The 21,202-nt window shown below is 59.9% G+C and overlaps 1 protein-coding gene across 3 annotated transcripts in view; it reads right to left on the bottom strand.

Annotated features, from left to right (window-relative positions):
- Window positions 1-4,692: 4,692 nt before the first annotated feature.
- The window catches only part of MLPH (melanophilin), a 40,953-nt gene continuing 24,443 nt past the window's right edge, over window positions 4,693-21,202 (bottom strand). For 2 of the 3 annotated variants that reach the window (XM_036065472.2, XM_036065473.2), the window contains 10 exons: window positions 20,887-21,003; window positions 19,554-19,770; window positions 17,249-17,388; window positions 13,344-13,529; window positions 12,912-13,067; window positions 11,356-11,448; window positions 10,644-10,715; window positions 9,041-9,098; window positions 6,899-6,999; window positions 4,693-5,035 (listed from right to left, as the gene is read on the bottom strand). In XM_036065472.2, coding sequence (XP_035921365.1) covers window positions 5,009-5,035; window positions 6,899-6,999; window positions 9,041-9,098; window positions 10,644-10,715; window positions 11,356-11,448; window positions 12,912-13,067; window positions 13,344-13,529; window positions 17,249-17,388; window positions 19,554-19,770; window positions 20,887-21,003 — 1,167 coding nt within the window. In that variant the 3' untranslated portion in view covers window positions 4,693-5,008. Of the gene's footprint in view, window positions 5,036-6,898; window positions 7,000-9,040; window positions 9,099-10,643; window positions 10,716-11,355; window positions 11,449-12,911; window positions 13,068-13,343; window positions 13,530-14,377; window positions 14,507-17,248; window positions 17,389-19,553; window positions 19,771-20,886; window positions 21,004-21,202 lie in introns of all 3 variants that reach the window. The other variant, XM_078071504.1, reaches the window with a different exon arrangement.

Here is a 21,202-nt window from a genome sequence, read left to right as displayed (position 1 = left end):
CTGAGCCTGGGCACTGCTGAGCTGCAGGTGTGGAAGTACTTGGGCGGTCTGAGGGGACTTGGCTTGTTTAGCTACCTGCGAGGCTGTCTCTGGGCGGAGTTCGCTGGAGGCGTCTGCAGGGGAATCTAGGCAGCAAGAGAGGGTAAAACCCTATTTTCCGGAGCCGACTGTTTCCTGAGAAGCCATAGCTGGGGGGGGGGCAACATCCGGGGTGGGTTTCACCTCCTTGCCAGGGAGTGCACCTGCAGGAGTTCTAAGTTGAAAGCGAATATACGGAGGGATGTCTGGAGCGATGGACAGGCTTGCTGGTTGAGAGCTGATGCTGACATTCTTGTTGCCTTAGCTTGTCTACATTTTCTGTTTTCTTCCCAACAAAACACAAAGACAGCTCACAGGTCATAATAATTCTGTGCAAAAGCAACTTTGGTGCTATGAGCTTCGTGGGCACGTGTAAAGTTCACTTGGCTGGCCCGCGTGCCGGATGCCAGGTGCCTGGGGATCAGAAAGCAAGCACACAAGAATCCTATCCTGTCTTGGGGGGCGGTTATCTGGCCCCCTGTGAAGTGGGCGCTTCCACGCCGTGCTGCCGAGACCTCCAGAAATCGTGGCTCACTATCTCGCTGCGGTGGAAGAACCCTGACCCGGGGTTGGCTTGAGGCCTGATGTGCCGGGGACCGCCTGGGAAGCCGCGTACTTCCCCAGCCACCTGCCGGGAGCCAGGCGTGCTGTGGGTGTCTGGGCCTGGACCGCAACGTGTCAGACGCAAGGTGATCTGAGCAGAGTGCCTCCCGCTGCCCACTCCAGACTCACATGAAACTCTGAGGGATCTCCGGGAGACCCATGCATTCGGCTCCTCATGAAGCTTTTCCTCTTTTCCTTGATAAAGGAGACTGTTGGAGAATATAACTCTGGAGAAATTTTAAGTTTTTTTTTTATTTTTTAAGAGAGCGAGTGAGCGGGGGTGGGGAGGGGCAGAGGGAGGGAGAGAATCCTAAGCAGGCTCCGCACTCAGCATGGAGCCCGATGCGGGGCTCAATCCCACAACCCTGAGATCATGACCTGAGCTGAAATCCAGAGTCATGCCCAACCGACTGAGCCACCCAGGTGTCCTGACTCTGGAGACATTTTAAATGCTAACTCTAATATCCACCCGGAGTCATAACAAAACCACCAATTTTTCTTGCTCTTGGTTAGAAGGAAGGGAGCGCCAGGGTCACTGGTCCCTGCCCCGTCTGTATTCGGCTTCCAGGAAGGATGTCTCAGGAATGACCATCTGCTAGAAAAAGAGACTCAGGAGAATTCTTCCGAATAGTGGAATTTATAGATAGCATGGGGAATTAAATATGAAAAAAATCACCTCTTATTTGAGGCCATGGGGAGCTGTTGGCACGGGCTCCCATATCTCCTGAAGATGCAGGGCACCTGCCTCCCAGCAAAGCACTGTGGACTTGAACCTTCGCTCTGAGTGAGAGACTGGATGGAGAATAGCCTGGGAAAAGACCCACTCAGGGGGCAGGAAACTCTTCCCCTCATCACCCCTTGGGGACCAGGCTGACTCTCGTCTCTGCTGCCTGTTTGATTCCCAAGGAAGCCCTCCCCAGAGCCAGGGATGCAGCCTCGGGGCTCTGTCTGAGCTGTGAGCAGTAGTATTAGCCCTGGAAAGGCCGGCGTGGAGTGGGTGCTTTGCGGGCTTAACCATTATAGCCACGGGGCGCCCACAGGTGTGCGGTTGTCTTGTGCTTGGGCCCCCAAGTTACTGCTTGGCGAGGTCACACGCACAGCCGTTGTTCCCGAAGCTTTCCGCTGTGTCAGCGCAGGCTGGGCCCTGGGGTGTCTGGCAGTGGCCGCTCTGCACCCGGGCACCCGTCTCCCCCTCCCCCGTCTCCCTTCCCTGAACTGAACTGGTGGAACTGGAGCTTTACTTGCACAAGGGTTCTCTGGCCTTGATGGGGCAGGGAGCGCTAAGTCTGCTCCTAGGTGAAGTAAGGACAGGCACCGGAGGGTGTCCACGGAGGCGGGGGCCGGGAGGACGGGGGGCAGCTGGCTGTGTTGTGGGCCGCGGGGCAGAGCAGGGAGGGAGGCCCATTGCCCGTGCTGCATTCAGAAGTGAAGCGTGTGCCTGGGCCCAGGGCTCCCTGGGTGGCTGGGGGGGAGGCCGCTCCCCTGCAAGTATGCAGCGCCCCTTCTGCCAGCTCCGTGCTCTCTTTTAGGGTCTGGATGGGGGGGTTCCACTCCGTCAGCAGATGAGGTTTCCCAACTTAGCTAGAGCGGGCTGAATGGTGGCTCCCCAAACTCTCACCCTCGCTCCTGGACCCCGTGAATGTGAACTCATTTGGGGAAAGGGTCCTTGCACATGTAATTAGGGTAAAGATCTCCAGATGAGAAGATGGGTAATCGAGATGGGTCCTAAAGCCAATGACAAGCATCCTCACGAGAGAGACCTGAGACGGACACAGAGGCCGTGTGAGGACGGGGCCGCCGCCTGGAGTGATGCAGCCACAGGCTCAGGATGGCGGGAGCCCCCGCGGCTGGAAGGGGCAGAGAAGGGAGCCTGTCCTGGAGCTTCTGCAGGGAGCCGGGCCCTGCTGACCCGCTGATTCTGGACTCCCGGTCTCCACAGTGGGAGACCTTACTCCAAGCTGTAACGTCTTCAGTGTTTGCCAAGACCGCGCTAGTGCGGGGCGACGCGCCTCTCTCCGCACACGCGGGGGGTGGGTAGTGCAGGGGTGGAGGGCGGCGGAGAGTGCGGGGCCGGGCGGTGGCTGGTGTGCAGGCCTCGCCCTGGCCAGCCCTGCTGCCGGAGTCAGGGACAGAGGCCAGGAGTCGGCGAGCCCTCCCGTAAGGGGCCGGATGGTAGATACTCAACTGTGTTGTTGCAGCACAAAGACAACCCAGACAAGGAAGCTCATGGATGCGGCCAGACTTGCGGGCTCAGGCCTAGAGCATGGGCAGGTGTCCTCGGGGGGAAGCAGGAGCACGGCGCTTTGGAGAAAAGAGGCCTGCCTTGGATGGGGTCCCCCAAACCGACAGGCCTCTCAAGGTTCCCGGGTCGCAAAGCTCGTGGTCCAGGGTCTGCGTGGCGGTGCAGTGGGGCTCTGTCCACCGTCGGGGGGAGACGCGCTCGCCCTCTGAGGCTCCCGGGCACCACTTCTCCATCTGCTTTTGGTTCCCAGTTCATTTGCACACAAACACCAAGCAATTTAAGAGGGAAAAGTTAAAGCTGGCCCAAGGTCACTTTAGAAAGTATCAGGATCACCTGGTAGCTTCTCGCTCCAGGGGAGGCTGCCTCACACTCGGGGCTCAGTGTCCTCCTCTACAAAATGGGCTTAAATTTAATCCAAGGATTAAACACGTGAGTTCCTGTGAAGCACGTTAACAGTGCTCAGTTGGGGAGGGGGTGCAATTACGGTTACTTGTTCCAAGGCGGCCCCGAGGGTCCCAGCAGGCTCCCCTGAAAACCGGATGAGCCACACAGACACCCAGAAGTAACCGTGAATCCCAGACTGTCCCAGGTGGAGGAGGACTTGGAGCTCACCCACAGCACGGACGGCAGGTGCCCAGCAGGCATCCCTGCTTGGTCCTGGCCCTCTGTCCCGCTGGATGTCACCACAGCAGCGGCAGCACCAGGCCGGACCCCACCCTCCTGCCTGCATGTCCTGGGCTCCAGCATCCGCCTCTCCCACACGCCCTCCGCGCCTGCACCTGGGCATCGATCGGAGGCTCACCTGCCGCCACGTGCTCGCTCTGCCCTTGACCACAGTGGAATTCCTCCCGGGCTGTGAGCCACAGGTGAACCCACAGAATAGCTGCGAGGGGGCCGGGGGGGTCAGCTGGCCATGAGTTCAGTCACTCGTCTGGATGCCGGGTTTCCTTGTCCGACAGCACGCGCGCGCACACACAGGCACACGTGCACACACACACACAGGCACACGCACATGCACACACAGGCACACGCACATGCACACAGGCACACACACACACAGGTGCGCGCCTGCAGACACACGCGTGCGCATGCAGGCACACGTGCACACAGACCCGCACGCACGCACACAGGCACACGCGTGCGCGCACACACGCATGCACACACAGGCACACACACGCACACGCGCGTGCACACACAGGCACACACACAGGTGCGCGCATGCAGACACACGCGTGCGCACACACAGGCACATGCACGCGCACGCAGGCACACGCGCACACAGACACGCACGCACGCACACAGGCACACGCGTGCACGCACATGCACACAGAGACACACACGCACACACACACAAGCACACGCGCGTGCACACAGGCACACACACATACAGGTGTGCACATGCAGACACGTGCGCGTGCACACACAGGCACACACGCGCACACAGACACGCACGCACACAGGCACACGCGTGCGCGTTCACACGCACACACAGGTGCGCGCATGCAGACGCGCGTGCACACAGACACGCACGCGCGCGCACACAGGCACACGCACGCACACACACAGGCACACACACAGGTGCGCGCATGCAGACACGTGCACACAGACACGCACACGCACACACAGGCACACACGTGCACACACACACACACGCACACACAGGCACGCGCGCGCGCACACACAGGCACCCTGCCACCGCGTGGAGTACACACACAGCAGGTGCTGCACCGAGCCAGCAGGGAAAGGACTAAAAGATCACACTGAGAATGTTCTTTTTGTCCTTCAAAGAGTTTAACGCCGTCCTAAAGGGAAGCCAGGTCAGCTTAGATGTTTCTCACGGATCAGAGCGGACCGGCAGGGGTGGAGGCGGAGGTCGTCCGTGAACGTGGGTGAGGAGCCGAGGGTCTGAGAACGCTGGTCCCTCACAGGCGGGGGTCCCTGGTGGACGGTGCTGCGTCCTGTCTCTCCCCGGACTGCGTGCAGCACAGAGCGCGGGGCAGACGGAGGAACTGGACGGTGAGGCGGAGGGAAGGAGAGGGCTGGGGCCCCCGGGTCGCTCCGTCCTGTTCCGACAAAGCTCCCCCTTTAGGGCTGGTGGGTCATCACGGGTTTCTGTGGAGCACAAATACACACTCACATAGTTGTGCAAGATGGGTGTGCACACAGACACCTATGCACACACACGAGCGTGCACACGTGCACAGACACACACGTGGGCACGCAACAGATATACGAGCGTGCACACACACAGGCATGTACACATGCACAGAGACACGTGGGCATGCACACATACAAGTGTACACACAGGTGTGCATACACGCAGACACATGTGTGCACGCACACACGAGCATACACACACAGTGCACGCATGCACAGACACGTGGGCACGCATACGTACAAGTGTACACACACAGGCGTGCATACACGCAGACACACACGTGTGCGCACACACACGAGCGTGCATACACACACACACGAGTGCACACAGCAACACGCAGACACACAAACACGTTGGTCCGAGGTGCCGGTCAATCCCTGTGCAGTTTCTGCGCAGCGACTCTGCCTCCGCTCCCCCAGCTGGGTTAGCGGCACTGGCCTGTCATCAGAGGGGGTGTACGGATGGAAAGTATCCGAAAATGTAAGGCTCTGAAACACAAGGAGCTGTATTCTAACCTGAAAGCATTTAGATTCTCAAGTCCCTGTTGGCCAATTTCTTATTAGTGCTCATCAGCCCTCCATCTGGGATGGCCCTGCACTGGCCACAGTCCCGACAGCTCCTTCTGGTTAAAGTGGGCTCGCGGGCACCTCTACCCTGTGCCATCTCCCCCTACACACGTCCCCTCGTCCCCTTGTTGGGGCGGCCAAACGATGGCGGTGTCACCCACCTCCCTGTCGGCCGGCATAAGCTCACACACTTAGGATCAGCCTTTTCGCTGTAGTCGTGCATCCCCGGCGTGAGATGCTTGGAAACCCTTTTTTAAGAATGGAGTTCACGGAGAGAATAAAGCGCCGGCAGGAGGCGCGAGTGGAGAGCCACCGGGGTCGCGGGGGTTCGGGCCTTGACTGTGGCCACCAGCACTGAGTCGTCATGCCCATCCCCAGGCTGTGGGCGTGACCTTGAGGTCCTAAGGGATGGGCTCTTCTGAGCTGTCCCGGAGCCATGTCTGCGAGTGCTGCTGGGGCTGCCTCGGGCAGGCAGCGCCCATGCGGGGGGAGCTGGTGCTTTCACCAGCTCTCTGGGGGGGGGCCAGGACGGGGCACTCTGCAGAGCGCTCTCCCCCATGGAACCTGACCCCAGCCTTGACCCCAGCATCTGCACATGTGCTTTGCTGAATGACCTTTACAGCACTCGTGAGCTGCTGGGGCTGTGAGGACAGTGTCCTCTCTCTCTCGTGGACGGTCCCCTCCCCCGAGCGTCCTCACTGTCTCGTGGGCGATCCCCTCCCCTGAGTGTCCTGTCTCGTGGGCGGTCCCCTCCCCTGAGCGTCCTCACTGTCTCGTGGGCAGTCCCCTCCCCTGAGCGTCCTCACTGTCTCGTGGGTGGTCCCCTCCCCCGAGCGCCCTGTCTCATGGATGGTCCCCTCCTCCGAGCATCCTGTCTCGTGGACGGTCCCCTCCCAAGCATCCTCACTGTTTCATGGGCAGTCCCCTCCCCCGAATGTCCTCACTGTCTCATGGGCAGTCCCCTCCCCTGAACGTCCTGTCTCGTGAGCAGTCCCCTCCCCCGAGTGTCCTCACTGTGTCACGATGGTCCCCTTCCCCAAGCCGAGACCCACCCCAGGGTAAGCGGGGACCCCTATCACTGGTATATTCTGGTACCTTTAAGAAATGTTTTCAATTTTTCTATAAATCTTTTGCTGATTTCACTTGTTAGTTTATCCCCATTTTCTCTGCTCTGGAGTCTTAACACCAACACATAAATCTGACGGGTCGGGGAGTTTCCAAGCCGCCTCAGGAGGGAAGAGACAAGCTTACCGCAAAGCCGTGGGTGGCCACCCCCTTCCGGCTGTTGGGATTTCTCTGTGTCAGGGACCCGCGGTACACCGACTGCCGACCAAAGGAGGCCCCGTCTTTACCTTCAGGGGCACAGAAGCATGTCAGCAGCTGTGCAAACACACTTCTTTCTCCCTTGCCTCGGAGCGAGCATTAAAATCCTCTCTCCTATCTCTCGGCTCCAGAAATGCTCCCTCGGGTGAAACACAACACGCCATTGCGTTTCCTTTAATTCTTGAAGTGCCCTGGGCCTGGGGGGTCTGGGAACCCTGCCCCTCAGAAGAGGGTCCCCCCCCAGGGCTTCGGTCGTGTAGCTGCGGCATTTGGTCTCACATCCTAGTCAACCGTTTGTGTTCATGGGCACAAGTGAGCAAATCCCGGGGGCCTTCCTCCTCTGGCAGGTGTAGTGGGGGCCCTGCCTGACATGCACCTGCTCTCGGGGGGGGGGGGTGCTGGGCCACGTCTCCTCTGCCCAGCCCCGTGTCCCCTGACGTCAAGGTGGCAGCTTGACATCAGCCGTGGCGGAGTGTTTACAGCACGGAAATTGGCAGAGGCCACACAGCAGGGCTGAGTGTCGCGTTTTGGCAGGGGGCTGGCGAACGAGCTCAGGGTTCCACTGTGGGCGGAGAACGAGTTGCCGGGCTTTGCCCCCGTTCCTGCTCCTAAACTCTGTGGAGGGTGCTGCTAACCCAGCGATCCCAGCTACGGGGCAGTGAACCCTTCCCGTGTGGGGACGGACGTCTGGCACACGGGTGAGAAGCCACCCCGCCGAGGCTGGCCGTGGTGACCGGAGAGGAGTGTGGGGACCAGCAGCTGCAGCCAGGCCGTTTAGTCCCTGGAAAGCCCGCCGGCTCCAGGGGGCCCGGGACCAGGTGAGAGGCCTCTGACTGACACAGGCGCTCGCCCCGTGGCCCCCCGCTGCAACCATGAGCCTTCACTTGGGTGGTAGCCCCGGGGCCTGCTGGAAGCTCCCCCCAGTGCCGGTGCATGTGCGCCAGGAGCCTCCTCCCAGCTCCGCGGCAGGTGGCCTCGCTGACAAAGTCCGTCACCCCGCTCGTGGCCCTGAGTCAGGGATTCGCCTCAAAGGGCCTCGGGACCAGCTCTGTCTCTGGCCTGACCTGCCCGGGTACGGGGAGCTCTGGGGTGCAAAGAGGAAGCTGCACGGAGGAGAGCTGGGTGCAAAGAGGGGTGTGCAAAGATGTCCCCTGAGGAGGTGGTGGAGAATGTTCTGGAGGTGGCGGAGAACCTCCTGGGAGGGGACGCTGCACTTGGCCTTCAGAGGGCAGAGGCGGGTAGGAAAGGGAGCGAGGAGCGCTCCGGGCAGAAGGCCCGGCCCAGGCAAAGGTACGGAGGTGTGTGTGCACAGAGCGCTCGACACCCCCATGTGCCTGTGAGGTGTGTGTTGTTCACCCAGGGGTCCCGTGTGGGGCAGAAAGTGAGGGTCTGGAAGGCTGTGCTAAGAAATCCCACTCATTCTGCAGGCAGGTGGGAGCCAACGATTGTTCGGGAGCAGAAGAGGAACATAGAGAGCTCTGTGTGCTGGGACCGTGGCTGTGGGTGGTGAGGGCAGAGCTCAGATGCAGGGACAAGAGGAGACGCCACGGTGGCTCAGAGGCCTGACACAGCGGCGGAGGGACTGGACCCTGACCTGGGAAAGGGGCTGCTTCCCTCTGTGATCCTCGGGTGGGCTGCAAGGGGAGCAAGACACGATTCCCCGACAGCCCGGCCGCGCACCGTGGACGAGGCAGCCAGGCCTATCACCCTGGTCGCGGAGCAAAGTTGATGTCCTGGTCACCACTGAGACATCAAGGGAAGCTAAGTTACCTTCTCTGCTTTGCATGAGGAGGTTGGGAGCTGCTTAAGCCTTAGAGCAGTTTACAATGCAAAACGTGGGAAACGCCAGCGCCACGCCCATTGCGTGCTCAACCAGGCGGGTTCCAGAACACCAACCCACTGGAATGCTTCCTGGCAGGAGCGGCTTGGGGAGTCGTCCTTCAGGCCCCGGGGGCATGGGATGCTGTGTCCCAGAGATTACACAGAAATGCAGAACCCCCACTGGCCACTTTCACACCCTCGAGCTCATCTCCCAGGCCGTCGGGGTTGAGGGAAGCCGCTAACTCTTACCTTGACTTTTCGGGGAATTACCGAACTTCCTTCTGAGAAGACAGGGCGCTGTCATCACCTAGAAGAAAGAAGACATCTCAGGGCTTCACTGAACTACTGTAATCCTTAGCAACACTGGGAGCTAAACTGGGACTTCTCACAGTTCTTCCAGATTCTAGTGAATCCGGTCAGCTGTCTTCTGTTCTTAGGCAATATCAGAACTTTTGTCAATATTAAAATACACGGTATCAATAAATGAAGCACCAAACGCCAGAGCATAAAAGAGACGCTTACATTTGTCAACGGTGGGTGGGAGGGCAGGGACAGCACGCATCTCAGCCCCGCAGACCTGGGTTCAAATCCAGGTACCCCCCACCCACCCCCGTGATGTGGACGACTGTGTGTCCTCTCTGACCTTGTCTGGAAAAGGGGCCACTAGCCCCTTCTCAGGGTTACTGGGAGACTACCTGCTCCTCACATGTCCCCAGTGCCCATGGCTGTTGGTCCCCATGCCTTCCCTTCACTCTCCCGTTGACAGCCTCTCCGTGATGGCATCGTCCGCTCCCTGTTTTGCCTCTCCGGGCACGAGCAGGTGCCCTGACCCCCCTGGAAATCTTCCCAACGTCCGGCCCCCGAGATTCTGCCTGGCTGGTTTTGTGGGCTGCACCTGGAGGCCTGCAGGAGAGGCGTCTGGGGCTGGGCTTCCCTGAGCCAGTCAGGAAGCACCGTGGTCCCCAGAAGAGGGTGGGAGGTCAGGGCCAGGGGGCCTGGGCCGAGACCCCTCCGTCCCTTATGGTCTGTGTGATCTCAGTCAAGTACGTCAACCTCCCTGAGCTTGGGTTGGCTCATCGGGACAACAGGCTTAATCCCAATGCCTCCTCACCAGGTTTGTGAACCTCAAATGGAAGAGCGGGAAAAGCACTGTTTCTACCTGTAAAGAGCTACCCAGCGTCCTTGTCACGATACACACGTGACCGCGTGTTCGCTATGGCTCCTGGGGGCATCAGGCAGGACTGGGACCAGACGCCACTCTCTCTGGGGCACCAGGGATGGCGCCTCCCACCACACCTCTAACCGCACCACCTGCACCTTGGAGATCGGGCTCACTCCCGGCCGGCGCCTCCCCTGCACGCTGTGAACGGGGCCACCGTCTCCCACACCCCTGGTCCCCGTGCCACCGCACGCGCCTGGGCTCCTGATGCGTCCACTGCTAGAGCACCTGCATCTCCCAGATGGGGCCTGTCCCCAGCCCGCTGGAGCCCGCCTGCCTGCGCAGGGCCAGGAAGAGCCCGGAATGGACGGCGTCCATGAGGGACGGGCGTGCAGGGGTGCACGCGGCCTCCTTGCCCCCACGCAGGACAACGCCCGGTGCGTCCCTCTGAGCCAAACACACCTTGTGTGGGGTTTGCCTCCTTCCCTCTCTGCCTCACCTTCCCGCTCCCCAGCTGGATTTTCCTGGGTTTCCCCCCACAGTCTGATGCCAACCCTGTCCCAGCATGCGCCTCTGACGACGCCGTCCTGCGGGGCTGGCGGAGCTCACACAGTCCGTACGGGTCAGCCCACCACCGCCCGGGCTTGTCCCGTGACTGGAAGAGCCGCCCCACTCTCTTGCGACGACCCATACCTCCTCCGCAGGGTCTGCATTCGGATCCTTAGGACTCTGGTCCAATCTCCCAGCAAGTTGGGGAAGAAGTATCTGGAGGACAAGGAAAAAGCCTGTACCTGATGGCTGCTTGTCTGACCCCCGTCACAGGGGGGCTGGAGGGACAGAGGGACGGCCCTTCTCCCTGAACACGGGGCTAGGTGCTCAGGGACGGCCGTCAGGCCCCAGCGCACCCGGTTCAACAAAGTAACACACAGAGTAGCCAGTTAGCTCTGAAGTTCAGATAAACAATGAATAAGGTTTGTTTATAAGTATGTTCCAAGTATCGCACGGGAAATACGTACGCTCAAAAATGACGGGTCGTTTATCTGAAGCTCAGATGTACTGGGCATCCTGTATATCACCTGCAGCCGGACCTGGGGCTCTCCCGGGACCACACTGTGTTCGCCTGCCAGGTTACCCCACCAGTGTGACCGGCCTGGGGACCCCAGCTTGACTTTGGGGAGAAGGGTGTTGGTCCCAGACCTGCCGCAGGGCTGGGGAGGGGCAGCGCCCTCTCTGCCGTCCCCGGAGAATCTGTTCCAGTCACATCCAGCCAGGCTGGCGGGGCCGGAAGGGAGGCGGCCAGCCAGCCTCTTGGTTTCAGGCCCCGGGGTGGGGAGGGCAGCGGCTGGGGGGCCGGGGTGGCTGGGGCTCTGGGCACAAAGCCGGGCGCTGGGGCCCCTGCACTCACAGGGAGGTTGGATTTCCTCCGGGGCTTTCCCGACGGCTTCACCGAGAGCCCTGCAGCCTGCAAGGCAGCAATCTTGGACTTGATGTTGGAGACCTGGCAGGAAAAAGGACAGACACACGGACGTCACTCTGATGTGCCAACTCGACATCACAGTCCAGGAAGAGAAGCCGCCCGTTCACCGATTTTGTTACGGCCCCCTTAGGATAGGGGTCCTGACAGACGTGCTTCCTGGGGGCCCATTTTCATGCATCTTCCATGGTTGTCGGGGAGGGGGCTGCTGTTCTTTGCGGGTCACCCTCCAGACAAGAGCAGGGGGGCTCTGCACACTTTCGGCACATCAGGAAGCCTGGATCCCCCCAGGCACGGCAGGAGGGGCAGTGCTGGGGACAGTGTCACCACAGCTCTAAGGGACAGCGCTACACTCTGGGCAAAGGCTTGGCTGGCATCTGGCAGAGCCTGCCTTCCTGACATCATTTTAAATCGGCCCCCACAGCAGCCAGAGGAAACTTCTGGAAACAGAAACAAGGCCCCATCACCCCTGTTCTAATCCATCCAACGGCTCTCTGGACTCTGCCCTCCTCTTGGACCTGCCTCCTACCCTCTCCCCCTCAATCCCTCTGCCCCAGGCTCAGGGTTTCACTGCTCCTTCCTGAACACGCCAAGTTCAAGACCACCCCAGGACCTTTGCACATGTGTGCTGCCTTCTTCTTGTAATAACCCTTCCTGAGCAGCCCACCTGGGGGCTCCACCGAGCCACCCTCACTTCCTGTTTGCACAGCTCGCTTCAAGAACTGAGCTCCTTGGCCGTTGGCTTGTCCTCTATCTCCTCCCACGAAAGCATAAGCCTCCATGAAGGCAGGGGCTCCATCTAAGAATGCGACAGCTGTGTCTTTTGTGTCCTGCCATTTTCAGGAGTTTGAAATTGTTCGCCGAGCAAGAAGGAATAAAAGAACGCAAAGTCCTCGGGCTGGCTTGTCCCCCTAATGAGCACAGCTCTGGAGACACGCTCCTTACTCCCGGTGGCCACCTGCTGATGAGCAGAAGCGAGAGAGGGCCGTGGGTGTTGGCTCCCCTTGCAGCCTGAGGGGCAGACCCTCTTTCTCTGGGGGTCCCCAAGGGGAGGGCAGGGCAGAGCCCAGTCACCTCGGGTGTCCCTGAGACCCTGGCTCTGTCCTTTGACCTTTGTAGGCTACTGACACAACCCTCACCCGAACTCAAGTCCTGGACCCACACTCGGGCTCACAGGATGGCCCTTGTGTCAGAGTCTGGTCCTGAGCCCCAGCGCTGTCCTCAGACCTAAGCCTGCTTCTGAAGAAGCCCCCTCCTGCTGGGACAGGGAGGGGTAAGCGTCAACATCATTCCTGTAGGGATGAAAACCCTGCTTGCCTCTCACCAAGGCAAATGGGATGAAGACAGGGGTGGTGGGATGGGCAATTCCCACGGAAACCCCCAAGCTCCTATTCCGGAGCTTCGGGTAGGCTGTCCGCAGCCTCCAGAACTTCAGGGCCCACCACGATGCCACTTGGGGAGCCCCCCACCCCCGGGCCTGGTGCTACCTCGCTCTCCACCTGCTGAACCTCAGAGGCCGTGAGGGCCACTCTGTCCTCCAGCTCCAGCAGCTCCTTGTCTGTGGTCCTGCCGGGCTGCACGAGGTCCTGAGGGTCCTGGGGGGTGGTTTCCTGTCTGTACGCCTGGCCTGCAGCCACGCTCATCTAAGAGAGGGAAGCACGGAACATGACCGCCAGCAGGAGAGACGTCAGGGCCCTCCCCAAGACGGGCCCATCCTATGGCACTCTTTCCTCTGAACTCGGGGCTGGCTGACCAGCTGGCTGGCCGAGGGTTAAGCATCCCACGCAGCTCTTGTTGGGGCCCAGGGCCGACCGCGCGTTGGCGGGCTGCCTGGGGTGGGCCAGTGGCTTAGTCACAGACTCTTGCCTCCTGGGCCCGCCTCTGCCCAGGTCCTGCCGAGCCCACTCGGGCGGCCTCACCTCCGGGGCTGCCCCGGGGAGGTCCCTGATGGAGGGGCTCCTGTCCAGGTCTGCCTCTTCCTCCTTGCTCCCCTCCTCCTCGGATGAGGCCCCCTGGTCACTGATGTGGCTGGTCAGCTCCTCCAGCTTCCTCCTGAGGGTCTCTTCTTCTCTGTCGGCATCTGTGGGCTCGCAGCCCGTGAGACACTGAAACCAACGAACAGATCTGCGTTCAGCTGGTCATCCGTGTGCACCGTGCTCAGAGGCAGGGCTCTGGGAGAAGTCTCCGCCCCTTCTACAGAAGTGCCCGTGCTGGGGCCAGTCCCGGCCCTCAGAAACCGGGCTCTGCAGGGTGGGGCGCTCCTGGTGATCCTGTCGCCACCCAGGCCAAAGACCCACTTTTTGTGAACCAGACACTGAGCTTTCCCTCGTGGACACTTTTACCATGGGAGGACAGTTCTTCCCTCTGACCCTAAATGGGGCCCCCAAGCCGAGGGACTGGCCGGAGGACAAAGCCACCAGCAGGAATCTGGGGCCCATCACCGCAGAAGCACCAAATTCCCAAGCACTGGAAGGAAAGCTAAGGCCGCCATCCATAACATGACCTGGGAAGGGAGCGTGAAGCACATTTTGACACCGAGAGTTCTAGAATACCAAGCGAAAGCTGGGAGTGGCACCAGAAGAGAGGGTAAGGGAGTGAGCACAGAAGAAGAGGTGACGAATTCAGCGAGCAAGGAAGCTGAATCTGAAAGGGATGATGCGTCATGACCGAGGGCTAGCTGTTGTCTTGTCACCGCCGCTCCTGATCAGCACAGGAAGGCGCCAGTTCATGATGCCAGGCTGCTCGAACCAAAAGTCGTTAGCTGGCAAGAGCCTTGGGTCACTGTGGGCCAGGGGGTGCCAGGTAACAACCTCCAGTGACTAAAATTACAACCTCCTCTCCCCCTGAGTCACCAGAGTCTATTAGTGCCCAGACCGAGACCCGAGAAAATCAATTCTTCTGTCTTCTTCCAAGCCCAGCAGGTGCGTCTTTCCTGCCATTTTCTGTGGCTCACCTTGTTTTCAGAGGGGAATGGCCCTTGAGGGGCGGGAAGATGCTTTTGCTTTGTTCGGTGGTTAATGAGATTGATCTTCACAGCTCCAAGGCTTCGAGTGGGCCAATCTGCCCGAAGAAGAACAGGAAGCTGAGAAACGTCAGCACAAGGGTCTCGGTGAGGACTCAGAGCGGCTGCTGGTAACTGAGCCCCCCTCTGGCTGCACTGGGCAGAGAGGCGGGGATCGATACCGGGCTGCAGGAGTGTGCACAGACCGCTTCTGTCTCCCGGAGAGCACGGTGTGCAAAGGACACGTGGCCGCCACGGCAGACCCCCCGACACGGTCACTGTCAAATGTCACCCCCAGAGTGAGAAAGAAAAGCACCCCAAGACAAGGAACTGGAATGCTCATCTGGGGTTGGAGGAGAGGCAGGAGCTGAGGGGCAGCACGGAGCCGCGGCCCCTCGCAGGGACCCCTGTAAGAGTCTGCCCTGGGATTTCCCCGGTGCACCGGGCCTGCTGCCCACTTGCCTTTACACAAAGATGCGAGGGGCGCATGCCGGGTGAGATGCTGGTGGAGGTGGAGTCGGAGACGGGCTCTAAGCATGAAATAGGGAATCGTTCAAGGAGGCAGGAAGGATGGCGGGTACCAGTAGGGCTAGATGCCAGGGCATGTATTTTACTGAAAGTTAGTAAAGTTGTTAAATTAAAACTTGCTGAAAATAGACAATTCTAGTCTTTATTGGCGCCTTCTGACTGGGGGCTTCTCTGCCGGCCGTGGCTCTGGTCTCACCTGTCCTGGTCTCACCGCCCCTCCACCGCCGGCCCCCAGCCCTCCCGGACACTGAGCCCTGGTCTGATCAAAGGTCACCTTCCTGCGTAGTGTTTTCCTCGCTATTCCGTAAAAGGGGGTTCAGGCCCCGAGAAGTGTGAGCCACCCTGGGCGCAGAATGGTAGATGGCTTTCACTGCAGACCTTCTCAGGGCCTGTCACACCCTGCTGTGCTCAGGGCAGGGGGAGAGCGCACTTCTTCCAGAGACGGAGGGTGGGCCCAGAGAACTTCTAGCCTGCTGGCTGTAGGAAGCTTCTGGGCGGCATTCCAGGAAAGAGAGTCAGCTGTGCCTGAGGGCACTGACTCTGGAGAGCGCGAGACTCCACATTTCTGTTCTGCTGACATTGTTGAGCCCAGTCAATTTTAAAACATAAAACATACACAGATTCCTCAAAAGCCGTGCAAGGAAGGGCTCCTTCTCTCCTTCTACAAGTCTGCTGCTTGTTTTCGGCAGAGCATTTCCTGGGGCTCGGCGAGAGGATGGAGGTGGGAAGAGCCTCTAACCTTTCCTACGTCGGCTGAGACTGGGGAGCGGCCGGCACCCCGCCTGCCTGTGCAGGTCCTGCCCCATGCGGGCACATATGCTGCTGGGGACAGAGTTCAGCAAAGCCTGGGCCCTACTGGGCAGCTCCCCTGGTCACCGATGGCTGTGGGCCGTGCTGGGGGGGTGACAGCCAGGACTTTTAGCTGGTGGTGTGCGCTGTGGCTGTGTCAGACCCGCTCCCCCTGGGTCTGAGTGCACAGAGGGTAAGGGGCTGGGGAAGGCCCTAGCTCCCTGCATAACAGCCCCTCTCAGCTCTGGCCCCCTCGCCTGCCCCTTGGTCCCCTGCCCCTCCCACCTGCTTCTGGATCCGCATCAAGCACAGTTGCACGCATCCCAGCTGCTTCCTGCCTTTTCTGAACACGCTCAACATCAGTCAGTCCTTCCACCTGATAGCCCAGAGCTCAGCCGCTGGGTCCCCTGAGGGGAGGCTCCCCAGGCGCATCCCCCACCCCTCAAACCTCCCTGGGGGAGGGTCTTGGGAGGAGCTCTGTGCCATGCATTAGAACCTGCATCAGTCCCGGCTCCTGAAAATGTGCCTGAGACCAGCTATGGCTAAGCTACGTCCGAGATTCTCCATCCAGAGCGGGGCCCTCCTCTCGGTTTCCTGCTTCCAGTCACTCACTTACAGACAGCCCCAATCCCACGTTCTCCTCCGTAGGAGTTGGGCCTGACCCGGGTCTTTGGTGAGCGTGTACCAGGCTAGTGGTCATGCTGTCCTCGTACGAAGCACTGTCGTCTTCCCCCAGTAAAGTGTACTTGCTCAGACCTAAATCTGTCTGTACGTGGGACCACGGTTTAAACTCAGTAAAGGGAACCTGGGGTACTCAGAGGAACCCTGTGGTTTAGGTCATAAATCAGGGTCTGCAATGTGAGGGAGTCACACTCCTTTAACAGGTGTTACGTATTCTAAGTTAAATTTTTTTAAACCCTGCATAACACCTGCTAAAGGTATAAAAGGAGTATTTCCTCCTCTTGTCAATGACAGAACACTTGATCCAGTATAAAGTATCTGCATCCAAAGGAATCAAGCACTGACACGAGCTACAGTATGGACAGACCTCGAAAACGTGACGCTGCGTGCAGGAAGCCAGACACGAAAGTCACGCGGCGAACGCTTCCATCTAGATGCAACGCCCAGAACAGGCGAAGCCCGGAGACAGGAAGCAGGCTGGTGGCCGCCCGCGGCCGGAGGGAGGGGACGGGGAGCGACTGCTCACGGGATCAGTTTCCCTTTGGGCCGATGACGTTTGGGGACCAACAGGAGTACGACACTGTGAATGTACTAAATGCGAGTGAATGTCCACTTCAGGACACTGAATTTTACATTCTGTGAATTTCACGTCGATAGAACAGTGGCTATTTTGAAGATATCGCACGCGCGTCTGCTACGTAGGCTTGTGCAAACGTGCAGTTTTAAAGCACTGGAAGCTCTGATGTCTCCGACAGGACTTGGCGTGAAGGTAAAAAGGCTCCACCCAAAGCAGCAGCAAGAAGGAACTGTTCGCAGCCGCCTTACCTGGCTCTGGGACGGGGCGTGGCCTCTCCGTCTGGAACGGCAGGAGGCCGCGCTGGGAGCCCGGGTGCTCTCGTCATCGGAGGTGTCCACGGCGGCCAGATACCGGGAGGGGAGCTGCTCACTCCCGATGGCGCTCGTCCCTTTGGAGTGAGAGTGGGATCGAGTTACGCAGAGCGAAAAGCTGGAAGCCAGTGGACACGTTTTTCCCAATAAGGGAAAACGAGAGATGAGGGAAACCGGAGACATGATTACAGCCCCCAGAGGGGAGGGAGCCAAGAACCTCAGATCAAAGTCGGAACAGAGCGATGGCAAGCCCTCACATGGAAGCTTCAGGAACCAGGCCCCTGCCTGGCACTCTCGGTGGGGCCAGGGGAGCAGAGAGGTACATGGTCGGCGGGAGGATCACAGTGCACCGCATTCCACCACCGGAACCTGTGTGCCCGGAGTGTGGCCCATGCAGGGCCCGGGGAGCGTCCGTGAGTGGAGGGGACGTTGGGAAGTCTTTCCACATTGGTCACTACTGGCTTTTTCTCATGCCTGACTTTATGTGGATCCGGGTCATCCACAATGTGCCTGGAAATGCTCATCCTGGGCTCCAGATGGGGGGGGGGGACGCTTACTATCCCCACGGCCTCACCAAAGGTCCCCAGGGCTCCAGGCAGCCTGGATGGTGCTGCACACACCACCCTGGGAGGTGGGGGGGGGAAGGAGGTGTGGCCGGGGCTGACCGCACGGGAGCTCCGGCACCAGGGAGTCACCGTGCACAGCCCCTCTGTCCTCGACGGCACCAGCCCCCACTGGCTCGGTGAGTCTTGCCAAGCACCTGAGCGAGCTTGGGAGAGGGCCCCGAGCTCCAGCGGGACTCCAGCCCCAGGCCCCGCTGGTTTCAGCCTGGGAGACCGCGCGCTGAGGACACAGTGAGGCCGCGCCCCGGCTCCCGGCCACAGGGATAGATAGGATGGAGGTGCGCTGTTTCAAGCCGATAGGTTTGTGATACTACGATCTCGTTTAGTGTCTACAACCACGCCGCACGATAGGCATGAAGCCCTCTTCGCAGTGAGGAGAAACCGAGTCACAGTGGCTAAGCAGGTGGATCGAGTGGCATGCCACGTTCCACCAAACCTCAGATGGCGCACCTGCGGGTTGCCTGATGCATCTTGAGACAACGCTGCCCGTCAAACTCCTGCATGTCCCCGTGAGATGCTCCCAGTTTAAGGGATGAGGTGAAAACTGTGCTGGTTGATCAGAAATGCGGTCTCTCCCTCCCTGCCCGCCGCCCTGTCCATGTCCTCGGGTGGTGTGGGATCACGGTGGGGGGGGCACAGATTCTGTGCACGTCCCTGTTCTAGGACTTGTTCAATATAGATTCATTTATTCACTGTTTAGGAGGAATTAAAGCCCCATGTTCCTCCCAAAATGCCTCCAGCATCCTAATCAGCCTGTGGACCATGAGATTATGGTTCCTATAATATAATGAGAAAGAAAAACAGAAAGGGGACCGATTTCCTGGCAGACGGTGTCTTAACCACTTTTCCCGGCAGCTAGCCCCACGCGGCAGCCACGTGGGGGCTCATTAGCGGGAGGGCCGGGCTGCCTCCGTGGTCTCATCCGCTCCTGCATCCGTAGGGTGTCTGAACTCCTGAACCCACACTCCCACAGGGCACAGGAAAAGACAGCAATTCAGGATTTCATTACGAAGCACACTGTCTGACAACAAAATTAAACTGAGCAAGTCTAGGTTCTCAGCACTTGCAGACCTCGCGATTCAAAGCTGGGAGCTGGTGGTGGACCAGGGGAAGCAGTGCCCAAACGGAACCTGCCCCGCCTGTCCCCAAGTGTACTGTCCGTCCATAAGTGTGTCGCCTGTCCCCAAGTGCGCTGTCCCTAAGTGCACTGTCCGTCCCCAAGTGTACTATGGGTCCCCAGGTGCAGCGTCAGTCCCCAGGCTTGGACCTGCCCTGTCCTTTGATCAGGATGGTTGGTCCAGGTGACCAGTGATCCTAATCATTTCAGGGACACCTGCACGTCCCTACCCCGAGCCAGCTCAGTACCCTCCCTATGGCCGGCAGCGAGCTGTGTGGCCAGCTGAGGTGCTAATGCTGGGACTCCTGAGTGTTACAAGAGCAGCGCCCAGCCTGGGGGGTGGGGAGCAGGTGTGGAGGGCATCTACCAGGACCGCACATGCCGGACAGTGCGGTGAAGGAAGGGGTTGCTATCAACCAGCCGGGATGTCTGCACAAATCAGGGCAGTGGACGGGTTTTCCATGGACCGCTTCCCCCATGCAGAGCCCATCAACGGACCTACCAGCTGTGGCAGGAGTCCCTGGGGCTGTCGTGCACGACTCTCCAGGGATGCAGAGCTCAGTGAGGGTGTCCTGTCCCTCAGGTGAGAGGCCGTCCGTCTGCTCTTCTGGACGGGGCTGGCACCCAGGGGCGCTGACATTGGCCTCCTCCAGGGCCGTGGCCTCCGGGGAGGTGTCCTTTGCATGGGGTTCATCCATGAAGGCCTGAGCACACGGGACCTGCCAGGTGCGTGAGGTTTTACTAGGAGGGGCAGCTCCTTGGCATGTGGGTCTTTCCATCCCAGTCTGGAGAGTTTCCAGACATCATTGAGCAAACGCTAGACACCCCTCAGCTCTGGCCCCTTGTGATTCAGTTCCCTGTACTTCCAGAATTCCTGCTGAAAGCCATTTACTGCCTACTCTGTCCCATGTGTCCGTGGAAGGCTGGGGCTCCCGAGACCCTGAGCCACTCATCGTACAAGGGAACACATCTGACAGTCTTGGGGGCTCTGACCCACCTAGAGACTGAAGCCCTGAGGAGGCGGATGGGGAAGTTATTTTTTTTGGGGGGTGCATTGTTCTAACTGCATGCACCTTAATACTCCCAGAAAGGGAAGAGGGAGTGTGGGCAGGGCTCCCGGGGGGCCCCTCGGCTGCAACCCCAGCACCTCCTCCTCTACCCTTCCTCGGGCCGGCAGAGGGCTCTCTCTGTTGTGCCCTCGTCCCCAAGGCAACAAGGTGCTGAGGGCTTCTGGAAGCCACATGCCCCAGCCCCTTTCCAGCTCGAGGGGGGCAGGAAGGAGGCAGGCCTCAGGCCCTGGAGGCCGCAGGGGCTGGTCTTGCAGCAGCGGGATCAGGCTTGCGGCCCAAAGACCACTGCAGTGCCAGCCCACTGCCCTGCTGTCCTCCCCCCAAAGCGGTCTGTGGATCAGCCTGGGCAGATGCATCCCTGCCCCCGCTCTGGCCTGGACTCACCAGACAGGCGCCCAGGCACATGTCGGGCCCTGAGTCCAGGGCAGACGCCGGTTCCCTGGCCTGCCCTCCTGAATCACAGGGTAGAAGCCTTACTTCTGGGACAAGCAGCCAGCCCGGATCCCCGGCCCCTCATTTGTCCAGCCTTGGTTCCCATCCTGCACTCCCCTTCTCCAAGCTGCCAGACCCACCTCTGCAGAGATGGGGAGTGTGGAGCTTCTGGATCCTGTGCCCCCAGCCCATCTCTCCCCTGGCCTGTCGTGCCCTGATGTCTGCTACAGCCATTGGACCCCTTCCCGGAGCGCCGTCCCCCACCTGGGGCCTGAGCACCTGTCGCTCAGGTTATCCCTGGAAGGAGGGGGGCAGAAACCAGAGCCCACTGACCTGTAGGCTGTCTGCGGCCGCTGGGACTGGGGACGAATATGGGGGGTGACTGCCAGACCAAGTAGAGTCATCAGAGTCTGCCTCAAAGTCCAAGTCGTGAATAGAGAGGCGCTTTTTCTTAGCAGGTGCAGATGTGGGCAAGAGGAGGAGAGTCGGGGTCAGCTTGACAGAGAGGACCAGGGGCCTCTCCGCCCTGGGCAGCAGGGTGGGTGCCTCCAGGGGCACATCCACTTCCTGCACTAGACACAAACCCGAAGGAGCTCGAAGGCAGCTTCAAGGGGCCCAGAGGGCTCCCCCTCCGAATCCCCTGCCAGAT

This window comes from Halichoerus grypus, chromosome 4 (genome assembly GCF_964656455.1).
Source record: "Halichoerus grypus chromosome 4, mHalGry1.hap1.1, whole genome shotgun sequence".
NCBI lineage: Eukaryota > Metazoa > Chordata > Mammalia > Carnivora > Phocidae > Halichoerus > Halichoerus grypus.
The sequence above is the reverse complement of the archived record's forward strand: the minus strand, read 5'-3'. Positions and strand labels throughout refer to the sequence as shown.